This window comes from Cystoisospora suis, assembly GCF_002600585.1.
Source record: "Cystoisospora suis strain Wien I chromosome Unknown contig_390, whole genome shotgun sequence".
NCBI lineage: Eukaryota > Apicomplexa > Conoidasida > Eucoccidiorida > Sarcocystidae > Cystoisospora > Cystoisospora suis.
The window spans coordinates 1-12,299 of NW_027153191.1; the positions used below are offsets into that span (position 1 = coordinate 1).

The 12,299-nt window shown below is 49.7% G+C and overlaps 1 protein-coding gene across 1 annotated transcript; it reads right to left on the reverse strand.

The window, feature by feature from the left end:
• Positions 1-192: 192 nt before the first annotated feature.
• CSUI_000983 (m28 family protein) lies at positions 193-6,101 on the reverse strand (the record flags this gene model as incomplete). Its single annotated transcript, XM_068061189.1, has 4 exons — positions 3,171-6,101; positions 2,253-2,377; positions 1,196-1,320; positions 193-949 (listed from the first exon to the last, which is right to left on the reverse strand). Exons 1-4 carry the CDS (start codon positions 5,377-5,379, stop codon positions 193-195), a joined length of 3,216 nt encoding a protein of 1,071 aa, XP_067926832.1. The 5' UTR covers positions 5,380-6,101.
• Positions 6,102-12,299: the final 6,198 nt, after the last annotated feature.

A 12,299-nucleotide genomic window follows, 5' to 3' on the forward strand; every position in this document is an offset into this window, starting at 1 on the left:
TTGCATGCAGTAGATAGATAGATAGATAGATTAAAGATAGATTAAAGATAGATTAAAGATAGATTAAAGATAGATAGATAGATAGAGGCAAGCAGAGGTCTGTATTTTCTGTATTTCACCGTCCCAACGCACACAAGTAGAAGTGATGATAGATGTCCGAGACTGTCGAAACACCCGTTTGCATGTTCCAACCTACCCGGCAAAGAGAAGTCGATACCAGGTATAGAAGAATGTGAGTCCTCCAAGAAGACCAAAGAGAGCTGTCCCTAGTCTCCAATCATGAAAAGTGATGAAGGGGATTGAAAAGACAGCAAGGATTTGCGAGACGAGCGCAGAGACAAGGAGAGCTGGAAGAGTTGACAGAACAAGTGAACCTAGAGATAGAAGAAGAAGAGGGAAGGAAAATGTGATATTTAGGACCTGTTTCTCCAGATGAACTTGTACAAGAAGAAGTACAAGGAGAATCCCAAGGAGGGCCTCAAAGTAAGAAAGGCGACATGTCAATAGATACATTCCCACAAGATCCGCAAAAAATGATGACGACTGTGGCCATGAGGTTTTTGGGAAGAATCGGGAGAAGAAAGAAGAGAAGAGACTTCCCCACCTCTCTTCTTCTTTCTTTACCTCATCCCTTTCCTCCTCTACAGTGCTTGGGAGATGGTATCGCTTTTGCTGTGATGGATGACCGGGCGCTACACCTTGGTCGGAAGAGTTCTTCTGCCTCTTTCCTTCCTCGATGATCTCTTCATGTTTCTCTTCTTCTTCTTTGATCAACGCCGAAAGATCTTCTGTTAATCTCAAGACAAGAGGAAGGACAACATTGCCTACACGCTGAACTGCTCCTGGATTCATATGATAGATATCGTCGTACTTTGTATGATAATAGAAACCTTCGCTCGTCCAAGCAAATTCAATGCCTCCCTCCAAGTGGAGTACATCTCTCCAAACCCTGAAAGAAGACAAGGAAGAAGAAGAAGANNAGCCTGTCAACAGAGCTCGAGGGAAAGAAGTAAAGACAAGGCAGTATGAATACACAGAATAGAAAAGAAAGCTCGCTCGCACTCCAATTTCGAAAAGATGGTATGCTGTTTGAGAAACCAATCAGGTTGCGAAAGAAAGGGTAAAGTAATCTCCAAGTGCTAGTCCGTGGAACGAAGATAGATCAACCAACGATAGATAGATAGATAGGACTTACCTGAAGTCTGTCTCCCCAGGAAACAGCCCCATATCGGAGACATCCATAGCGAGCGAGAATCCGCTGGGAGATGCTACGGCTGATTTGTATTCACTCAAAACACGTTCTCCGTACTTCCCTGATGTCTGTACAGTGGACAAGGGAAAGCGAAAGGGCGCAAAAAAAACAGGGAAATTCCTCTCGCTAGCTCAGTCTCGCCTTGGAGCTGCGCGCATCTCTCGTTCAATAGAAAAGCACTTGACAAGGACAAACGCGGAGACGAGAGAGAGAGAAAGAAGAAAGGAGAATATACAGATACAGACAGCGAGCAACAGGAAATACAAATACCATTCTTGAAGTGGAAAACAAGGTGGAGGGGACACATAGATGGCAAGAAAGGAAGGGAGGAAGAGCGACTAAAAAGATTGTACCTTGAACTGAGGGTTTCTTCTGTTGTCTTGATATGCATCTACTGCATTCTTCCTTTGAGGGCTCTAGAGGGGAGCAGATGGAGGCACGATGCTGAGAAGACGGGGATCTTTCTCCTCCGTGGGTGAGAGCAGTCTCCACAGCGGAAGAGAGAGCTGCAAGTCTGTACTTTGCCCAAGGGTGAAGTGTTTTTGTGTGCATATTCCGTAGACACACACAGCACCTCATTTGATCTTACAAGAGGCACCACCACCACCACGTATCTGTAGCATCTGACCGTAGAACAAACAGCCAGAAGCAACCCAAGCAACTATTCCAAAATGGAAACGAACTCTTTTCCTTCCCCCTTTTTCTCCTCGGTCCTTCTCCCTCCATCGTCTCCTCCGGCTTCCTCTCCCCCGTCCTCTTTCCTCTTCTCTCTAGTGCTCTCATGAGGCATGTCCTCTCATAGGAAAACATCAGTTAGGACATGCACGTGTATAGATAAGATCGTGTGATTTTCATGCACATGAACAACAGCTTCAAGCTCCATACAATTTTACACACGCCAGCCTACACTTGCATATCTGTATGTGAAGAGAGACAGCCTCCCTGAGGCCGAAAGACAGGGACGTAAACACATTTACGTATCCTCTCAGAGCAGATATACCTGTACGATGATTTCCTTCCCCCCTACTCCTCCAGATTCAAGATTGACGGCGTACGCGATCTCTCGTGCCATCGGATGGAGCGAGGCAAATCCATGAGCTCCAAGGAGTCCTATCTCTTCAGCTCCTGTATAAATACCATCAAGACAAAGAAAAACAGGAGCTTCAGTCCGTACATCTTCACAGCTCTCCAGCAGAAGAGAAAAAACGACCGTCTGGGGTTGCTCATAAGTAAATGGATGAAAGACAATCGAACTGCGAAGAACTGAAGAAGAGAGACAGACTAACCCTGATAGGGAGTGACCAACAACGGAGAAACATATCAACACACACGACACAGGGAGACAGAAATTCTACCTCGTCCCAAGCTGTCAGCACCGCCACCCCAGAGTATTTCTTGTGACGGGGGGGGCGGTTCCGTTGCGCTGGATTGAAGGAAATGAGAGAGAAAAACTGAGAAGAGGCGACAGTGCATGTTTCCCGAAGGACTTCCGGCGTGTGACTGAGAATGGAAGCGAGCCATAGTATTATATCTTGACTCCTACAGTATACACCGCGTCGGGCAAGTAGCTAGAGGAGAGCAACACGAAACGCAGGTAGAGCTTTCTGTTTTCTTTCTTCCTCTCCTGTTGTTCTATAGTATTGGTCTCTACCAGATGACTTCTACTACTAGTCCTATATGCATGCTATAGTAAGTGAAGGAATAGAAGAATGGACGGTCACTCGTCGAGACTCGAATCGATTCCCATTGACTTGCATCCTGTCTCCGCCGTAGGCCTTTGCACTCTCTCTAGTCTTCATGTCTTATTGCATGAACGAGGCCAAGTAGTCCCCACACTGTACAGACTCCTGTTTGTCAATACGACAAGGGTGGAGGAGGGGAGAGAGGCACTCAACGACTGTCGTGCGCCGTTTTTTACCGTTGATATCGACAATGAGAGGGACTTCGAGTAGCCACGAGAGCCTTGTAGAATTCTCTTTATCGTCCTTCATATCCCCTTTCTCCTTCTTGTCCCCTTCGTTGTCTCTGTGTTGAGAAGAGGTTATAAGTTTCTCACTACTGTCCAGGTGTCTATACACCGCATTTCGTGCAACTTCCAAGATTGTTGCCACCATAGCACCGTCATCACTTGCACCAGGTGAACTGTTAGCACTATCAGAATGAGCGGAGAGTAATAAAGCCCTTTTTCTTCGGTATGGTTCTTTTGACTCTCCTCCATTCTTCTTCATCTTTAAAACTTCAGAAAAAGGCTGTATACGTACAGCCAAGTTATATAAGCCTGTATAGAAGACATGCCTCCCATCTCGCCACTTGACGAAAGACCCTCCGGACAGTCCTGAGGTTGATGAGATATCTACAACTAAAATGTTGTCTAGGAGTATATCTGTTATGGAATCACGTCTTTCTCTCCTCTTCCTATCATCTTTCCGCTCTCCTGAAGAACGGATGTTTTCTTCTACAAGCTTCCTGTGAAGTTCCTGATCTACTAGAGAAGCATCCCTTGGGACCTTGTAGTCTCTTTGATAATGTGACATATCCCTCATCTTCCGGTTTTTTAGCAATAGGTCTCGTATCCTTGGTGTTGTTACGAAGAATCTTTCGTAGTTGAAGCATCTACGCTTCAATTGTAAACTACCTTCCCACCACAGATCTGAGACTGATGGAGAGGAAGACGAGGATGAAGTAGACGAAGGATGATGGGAGCGAGAAGAAGGTGAAGAAGAAGAAGAGCGATGATCCTGGCCTTCCCCCTTAGCTCCATGTGGGAGAGGAGATGCGACAATTGTAGATACAGGGTGTATCAACGCTTGATTTACATCTCTTTCCAGTAAAGTCTGAAAGAAGGAATCTTTCACACGGATGTCGTCTCCGTGTACAGATAGACCTGACCGTTCTTTCTGACTCTTATCATAAGCGTGAACTGCCTGGTTTGCAAGTTCTCTGAATGTCAGGTAGAGCGAGTTTTCTGTCCCTGGGTTGTCTCCTCCATGACTATCTTTTCCGGAGAAAAAAAAAGCTGAGACTCCTGAACCCGTTGGATCTGACGAAGGCGAGGTCTTGGACGAAGTCATAGGACCTTCCCCCTTAGAGGTTTGAGAGGTCTGCTGACCAGGTGTCTCTTGCTTCTCTTGAGAAGAAGAGAAGGAAGAATGACGATGATGAAAAAAGTCACTGGAATCATCACAAGTTCTCTGCAGAAGTTCTTTTTCGTCTTCAGGACAAGCTGGGATTTCCAGCTGAGAAAAGAGTGAAGAAAGGTGTTCAGGGAGCTCAAAAGACGGAGTTCCACTTGATGGGTCTCCTGATGAAGGGAAGGAAACTAACGGCTCTTGTCCCTTCAAACTGCAGAGAGATAGAGATGAAAGGATGGCGGGTGGATACATACGAGGCAGCGCTCCTTCTTGATGTGAAGGAGGCAGCTCATGCCGAGCAGATTCGTATTGGTTTGGGTCTGCAGGTGAAATGGAAGGTTGATCGTAATCAACGAGGAGAGAGTAAGACAGGGAATGAAGTATCACCGGATGTGCTGAGGAGGAGAACGTGGAGGGCGAAGACGAAGAAGAAGAAGAAGAGGCAGACGAAGACGACGGAGAAGAAGCAGTAGAAGAAGAAAAGCGCGGCGGGTCGTTTTCAGCCGGAGCCTTTGTGGTTCGTCTAAGGTCACTCGGGAAAATATGAAGAATTTCTTCTTTGAAGAATCTCAACATGAGAAGAGGGGCAAAGAGCTCATTATTGCAGCTTCCTAAAGTCCTCACACCTGAAGTGAAGGCACTTAAAAAGGCCATCACCCGACCTGCCGAGAAATCAAAGGGAGATGCCGAAAAAGCGACGGGCTCAGGAAGAGTTGTGTGGTGAACATAGGCAGCCCAGAGGGCAGCAAAGAAAAGGAGAAAAGGAAACAAAGGAGGGATGACAAAGAAGAGAAGCTTGGAGAAGTGGAAGCGAGAGGCACGTCGACACGAAGAAGGTGAAAGAAAAGACTTTCCTTCTGTCGGTCTCGATCCGATTGATGCCGGGTGTTTCTCTTTGGTGTCAGGGGAGGAGAGAGGAGGAGAAGAAAACGAGGAAGATGAAGAAGAAGAAGAAGGGATGGTGGTGTGTGAGAGATTTCCTCGTGTCGGTTCCATCGTGACTGGGAAAAGAACAGCAAGAACAGACAAAAAAGACGAGCTTCCACATCCCCTTCCTGAGGACGAAAGTTCGCCTTAGAAGAAATGCGCTGTCGCCGACTGACTGGTGCGTCCGCAGAAGAAACGGTCGGAGAGCACAGCAAAAGGAGAGAAGAAGAATAAAAGCAGTATGACACTGCCTAGAGGGGAGTCCAGATATTCTAAGTATCTGCGTGCTGGCTGCTAGCCATCAGAGAAACCGGCAAGTGCAAGAAAGGGTTGAAAGCGGGACCAGGTACGAAGTCGACATCTACTTTCCGTTGCGTACCAATGAAAAGAGAAGACCCCGTCCAATCCTCATGAGATGCACGACACAGCACGACCGAACACAAGTCAGTGAGGAGAGACAGGCCGAAGCGGCAAGAAAGAGGTCAAAGACACGAACCAGGTTGGGCTTGTGCATAAGGGAAACCAGCGGAGGTGATGCCCGAGAAACAAAAACTAAGAGAGGGCAGGGAAAAAAAGGGATGCAGGGGAGGGAGAACAAGGAGGGAATCGATGCTTCTTGTCGCGCGCGAACAGCAGAAGGATACTGCACACATGGACATTGCAGGTGACAAAGGAGGTCATCACGGGAACAGATGAGAGTGACGGTCTGGAGAAAATGATTGAAGTTATGAAGACCAGAAGAGAAGTTTCAACACGAGAAGAAAGGAGAATAAACGCAACACGCATTTTCTGTTCTGTGTGTGTCTTCTGGAGCATCGATGGTGTACTCCCCCTCCTCCTTGTTCGGCCCTGGCGACACTCAGCGGACGGGAGACGCTGCACGTCCGTCGACGGTCGATGAGCAAAGCTAATCCACGCCTCGACTGTCTCTAAGTGAAAGGGCCACCAAAAAAAAAGGTCTGACTCACCCTTCTTTCTCATTGGCCTTCGCGGAGCTCCTCATTCAGAATGGCAGACAAAGTAAGACGGGGTATCAAGAGTGAAGTCGAAAACATTGATTGGCAGTGTTCTGCGTTGAGACTGAACGACAGCTTGCGGGCGGGGGGCCGAAGCGCGCACTTGTGCGAAACAGAGAAAAGGAAACTGCTGCTGTTGCTACGGCTGAGCTCCCCATGTTCATGTTGGCAACTGACACCACGGTTCAAGGCTCAGCAATGCCATGTTGTCACGGCGAATGAGTTTCTATTGCCAACAGCAGACCCTAGAAGCGCTTTGAACACACAAGCTGCCAATCGCCTTGCTCGGATGTTAGGGTAAAGGCTGCAGCAGTTGGGGTGATGTTCCGGGTGCTTCGATATCTTCCGGAGGCAAGCTCTTGTTGAGCTTCACGCTTCACTGTCTCTGGGACCGCGGTCACTATGCGCCAGTCCTCCTCTTCGCTCAGTGGACTTCAGAGTAATCCTGCCTCTCCGAACGTGATACGGGTTCATTTAATCTTTATGTTCTATTACCTGCACGAAGTAATTCATTGACCTGCTGCTTCTAGAGCTAGACCGGAACTACTCATTTATCTGCCACTACATGGGACAGGCTGTACCCCGTAACGATTCGAGGAGTTTTCATACTGGCTTTTTTCTGCGTATTCCCACTTACTCCAGCCTGCATGCAGTTGGGTGACAGACCCTCGCTTCAGTTCACTTCGAAACCTTCAAGACCACACGGCTGATCAGCCTAACGCGAATGCTTCCCGAGCATCTACCCTCTGCAGGAAGTTGCGGTATTTGTCGATCGCATAGCTATCGCACTGAGACGCTTACAGAAGGATTCCGTGCTGACTCCCAAGTGGGAAAAACCAGTTGCGTCGTTGGGTCCTCTCGTATAGTCTTGACTCTCTGAAGTATGGTCTCCGCCGGGGGCTGCTCTCGGGCCATTCCAGCACTCCCCTCGTGAAAGGCTGGTTCAACTATAATGGAAACGAGTCCTCGGGGAACCGGTTTCCGCGAAGCAGCCCTTTGAGTGCTAGGGGCTTTCTCGTAGCTGTGAGCATTGGTAAGCTCGCCCTGCGTGTAGGTGGAGTGAAGGGGCCTTGTAACGTCCGTATATGCTCCGCGACCACTCAAACGTAAATAGCGCTGCAGCCCTCTCTGGGGAAGCCTCACTGTAGTGCGCTGGTCTACACGTCGGTTAGCCACTATTTTTTTAGGCCGTGGTACCAACAAGGAGAAAAGAACACTCTTCACCAGTGGTGTTTTCAGCCGTTCGGGTTTAGCGTTTGGAAGGTGTGGCGCATGGCGCGAAACGTCCCTCCACCGGCTGGCGGCGTGATGTACGCCTGTCGCGCGCAGTGCGTGTTTTGCTTGCCTGTGCGTGCTTGCAACAAGGATTTGGCAGCAGAACAGCTGCATCACGTGATTCTCGGTGAAGCACGTCAAGGAGACGGCTGGTGCACACTCAAAGAGTAGGAGCAATCCTGTCTTCTCGCCTGCGCAGCCAGTTCGGTGAAACAAGGGAGTGGCAAGTAGTTACCGAACGCGGAAACTCGGCACTTCTGCAGGCGTGGGCGAAAAAACACACAAACTACTGTGCGTTCGCCACCGGTTCTAGGACCTCGGGAAAACTCGGATGCTAGTGTAATACAGTGCCTATCATCACTAAGCAGTGCTCCACGTGAACTCGTTTTGTGTGGCCGGGCGAGGCATCTGTACCACATCCATGGCCGCTCGCAGCCTCTTTGCAGTCAAACCTCTTCCATCGAACAAAAAGAAGACTCCTCCCCGCGGTTTGTGCAACCCTAGTTTCGGCAAATACTAGATACCGTCTCACCTGCCCTGACTCCCGTCAGCTGCTCGATGTGCCAGCTCCCGAGCAAGAGGAGCACATTTGATCCAAGCTACAGTTCCCGAGTCGTCGCTTTCGCAGCTTGACTGCCTCAAGAAACCTGGAACTCGCGTGCGTTGGCAGGCAGTGCAAGCAGTTCTGAAGTGGATCTATAGAACAGAGTGGCTCGCTAAAGACGGAACGCCGGTGCTGCAAGCATAAATACTTTCTCGGTTACTCGGCGATTCTTGTGCTCTAAAGGACCCAGACACTGAAAAGGTACAGCAACAACGACACATGCAGACTACGGCTGTAAGTGTATGCTGTGAAAGGAAAAGCAGGACAAATCGGGAGGGAGCCGAGATGCAACAAGACACCTGTATTTCGGCTGTGAAAAGACGTACGCACGACACACCGTGTGCTGACGTGCTGCCGAGTCCCAGCTGACGTCTTACGTGTAGAGTGTAAGTTCAGCCATACAAGGCGAAGACAGCTCCCTTGTAACATCAGCTCATTTTTCTTCCGTCTACGTCGGGAAGAGTGGGCATGCGGAAATTGTGCCTTTTCTTCAACTGGCTTTTCTTGTTCGCTGTCGGCCTGCCCGCGGCACAACCCGCTCTTCCATCTGACTGTCTTGCTCATTCACAACTGCAAGAGAGCCCCGGGGACTGGCGACGTACCCGCTACTGCTCTGTTGTCTGTGCCTTTTTACCCTATGTCCCCCTGCTGTTGGCGAAAGACTACTTCCCTAGCCTCTCCTCTAGCAAGTGAGACCTAGGGGTCACTCGAACAGACAGACGACAGTGACCTCCCTTATCTCACAGAAAGGCCCTGAGGAAAACTCGTGTTCACCCGGAGTTTTGTTCCCCCGTTGACACGAGTGACCTGGTGGCCTTTTTAACGCCTCGGACTCCTGTCGCGAGCCACAGCTTCACCCCACTTACTGCTTTCTCTTGGACGCCGCGTGAGAGATCGGGAACTGTACAATGTGTGCACAAGCACACTTGTAGTGGGCACCTGGTAAACTCCCGCATGGTAGGCATGAGTGCTGTGTGCTGGCTTCCAGACTAGTCTGTCGAGCGTCTCATTATACCCCGCCTCGGGCACATGTACACTGTTCCGCCTCCTCAACGATTGGTTCCTTTTCTCCGGGTGCGCAGCAACTGACCTCGTCTCTGCAAGGCTGTCGTTTCTTCACGCTTCTCATTTGTGCGCCTCTGATGATATGCCGAAGTACAATGCCGGGCACTGAAGAAGCTTTTCAGGGAAACTGCGTACGTCCTTCGGACACACCAGACACCTACAGAGGTTTGGTTGTTCGTCTTGAACGTATAGATGCCTCATCGTGAGAGCTATTTCTTGATGGTATCGACCACACCTGTGGTACAACCTCAGTGTCTTCCTCACTGAAGAATACAAAATGGAGTCTCGGCTTCTTCGCTGCTGGGGACAAGACAGTGAAGAACTCTCTTTTTAAACAGATCACATCTACAGTCTGTTGAACTTGCTTTTTCTGCTCTTGGCGGCTTGTCTCTCTCCCACTTCTTGGCTTTCCATTGTATGCTGCTCTACAATTTAATCCCGAGATTTACGAGGCAACTCTCTTAGTTTCGAGGCTGCAGGTCAAAGGAAAAACGTCATGAAGATCGAGAAGGACACCTGTCTGGGAGAATTTCTCTGTAGAACCTGCTGCCGGCGGCAAGGTCGTGTGAGTCGTCTTGATGATCAGAGGTCTGTATTTTGAAATCTTCTGTGTTCGCATTCTTCAAGAAAGTGAGCCTTGAAGTCTTGCCATCTAAGGAGCAACCTATAGAAGAAACTTCTATACGTTCGCGTCGTGCTACCCCTGTCGTCGCTCCTCTGGATCCTGGCAGTAGTTAGGGCCATGCGTTTTCAACTCCTTTGCTACTTCAGATATTTTTCTCCTGCCCTCCTCGAGAATTTCCATGAGTCTTTCTCTTCTCTCTTTCTTACGAACTAACCTCATCTGACTGTACCTATGACAACAGACTGACAGTTGCTTCTTGAAGCCGTCAAGGCACACACAGGAATGGAGTAGACACTTTTTTGCATCGTCCTGGTATCTATCCCGGACGCAACATGAAATCAGGGTCAGCGCCGGCTTCTCCCTGTACCTTGAACAAGCTAGAAGACCCCGCACACGGCAGTACGAATAGTTTAGCCGAGTGTGCAAAGAAGCAGCTTCTCTGGTTGCCGCGGTCTCCTCCCCGGGGAGGAACTCATACCGGGAAAAGCGTAGACTGTCTCCTGTCGCCACATCACTCGACAGAGGAAAGGTCCCACCCTGGACGCGTTCATCAAGAAAACTGCGAAGGCTTTCCAAACCGTGAGACGCAGGGACATGAAAGACAAGGAACGGGGCAGCATGCACTGCTGCCACCTTCAGAACACTCGGGGGAGCCGAACGGAAAGGTAGTCAATGGCTCACAAGAGGACTCTGGGCGCCGGCAGACGGGTGACCAAGAGGGAAGCAAGGGACACTCCCCACCTCTAAGTCGAGCAGGCACTCCAATGCTAGCAAGAGATTTCCAGTGTGAGGCGGTGGCTGACACTCTCAACTCGTCGTCAGATGCCTCTAGCGATGCGCCCACTCCAGTCGAAACAGCGACCCTCCGGACTCGTAGAGCAGTGAGCACTAAAGAGTTCCTGAAACAGCAGAATAGCATGGAGGAGCCTACAGGGCTGTCGTGTGAAGGTGATGACCTCTTTGTTCTTACACCCGAGAACGAAGATTCACAGGCAGAAGAGCTGCTGTCCACCAAGACTGAAGAGCTATGTGCGCCACGATCTCCTGACTCTCCGTCATCTTCTGTCCTGACAGACAACTCCCCGCCACATCACAAGAAAGGAAGAGACGGAGAGAGGAAGAGTGTTTGCGAGGAAATCACATCATACCAGGACAAAGATGAGACATGTCAAAAAGGGGAGACGAAGCGGGGTGGTCAGCCTGTAGCGGAGGACGGGGAGAAAGACGGTGAAGCGGCTCGCACGCTATATCAAGGGATGGAGAAAGCTTGTAGCCAAGAATTCTGTCTTCTCAGTTCAGTCAAGCCGAAAAGAAAAGAAGCAGCAGAGGACAGTGGAAGAGATGTATTGCCTTCATCTTCTTCTCAGGAAACTACGGCAGGAGGGGCTGGAGACAATAATCCATTTGAAGAGAATGCAGCGTCTGGTGTACAGAAGCAGAGGGTCGAAGTAGCAGAGCACACCACGTTGGAAACAGGGCTGAAATGGAAGAGAGAGAGCAGTTCCTTTGAGGGAGAACAGCTGTACACTAGAGGCATAGTCCGGGAGCGCATAGCGAGCTTTCAAGCGACCATCGAAGCTCTCAGCCAGGCTGCCCAGCAGAGGTAACGTCCGTTTCTGACCCCTTCGAGCCCCACACTCCGCTGAACGTATTGACAGAATAAAAATAAAAGTAAGATAGTCGCAGTGGGGCACCGCCCGTCTGGCCCGGTGCTATAGAAGGTCTCGTACTTCCACAGCAGCAGGCAGGTCATACTTAGCACGACACCACGGTTGTATGGTCCCGTCTTCTCTGCTGAAACAAATCTCGAGGTCTGTTGCTTTTAAACCCTCCGTGCCCCGGCTAGCTATCGTATGTTTTGCCTTGAGAACGACAGCCGGCCTTAGTGAGCTGTAATACGTCAGCTGTGTAGAGAAGATTGCCAGCCAGGAAGAACGTAGCTATGCATAGCTCTTTTAGTAGCATCCAGACAGAGGGCAAGGATCAGTGGCTTCTTAGCGTCCAGAGCTTGCACGTGCTCAGCGGTTCAACGTCTGAGACCCAGTTTTTGTGGCGTCTTCCTGTAAGGGATCAAGGACGTTGTCACTGTCCCTTCATCCTTTTGGCTGAAAGAACCCGGACTCCTTAGTTAGCGTCCGACCAGGGGACACTCAGCTAGTAGGTGCATTCCTCTTCCCCTCCGTCAGCCAGACTAGCTCTTTTCTATGCATTCTGAATGGAGAGACCGGTCTAGAGCGTGTGACACTTCTTTCTTTTCCTGATTCCTCTAAGAGGGGGTTATCTCCGGCAATTTTCTAGTTTTTTCTGAGCTCTTCTGTCTGACAAAATCACGTATGACCCATGTTCAGAAGTGAGCAGCTGAGTGTCCTTACTTTTCGTTGCTGCCTGACTGTTTGCTACCCAG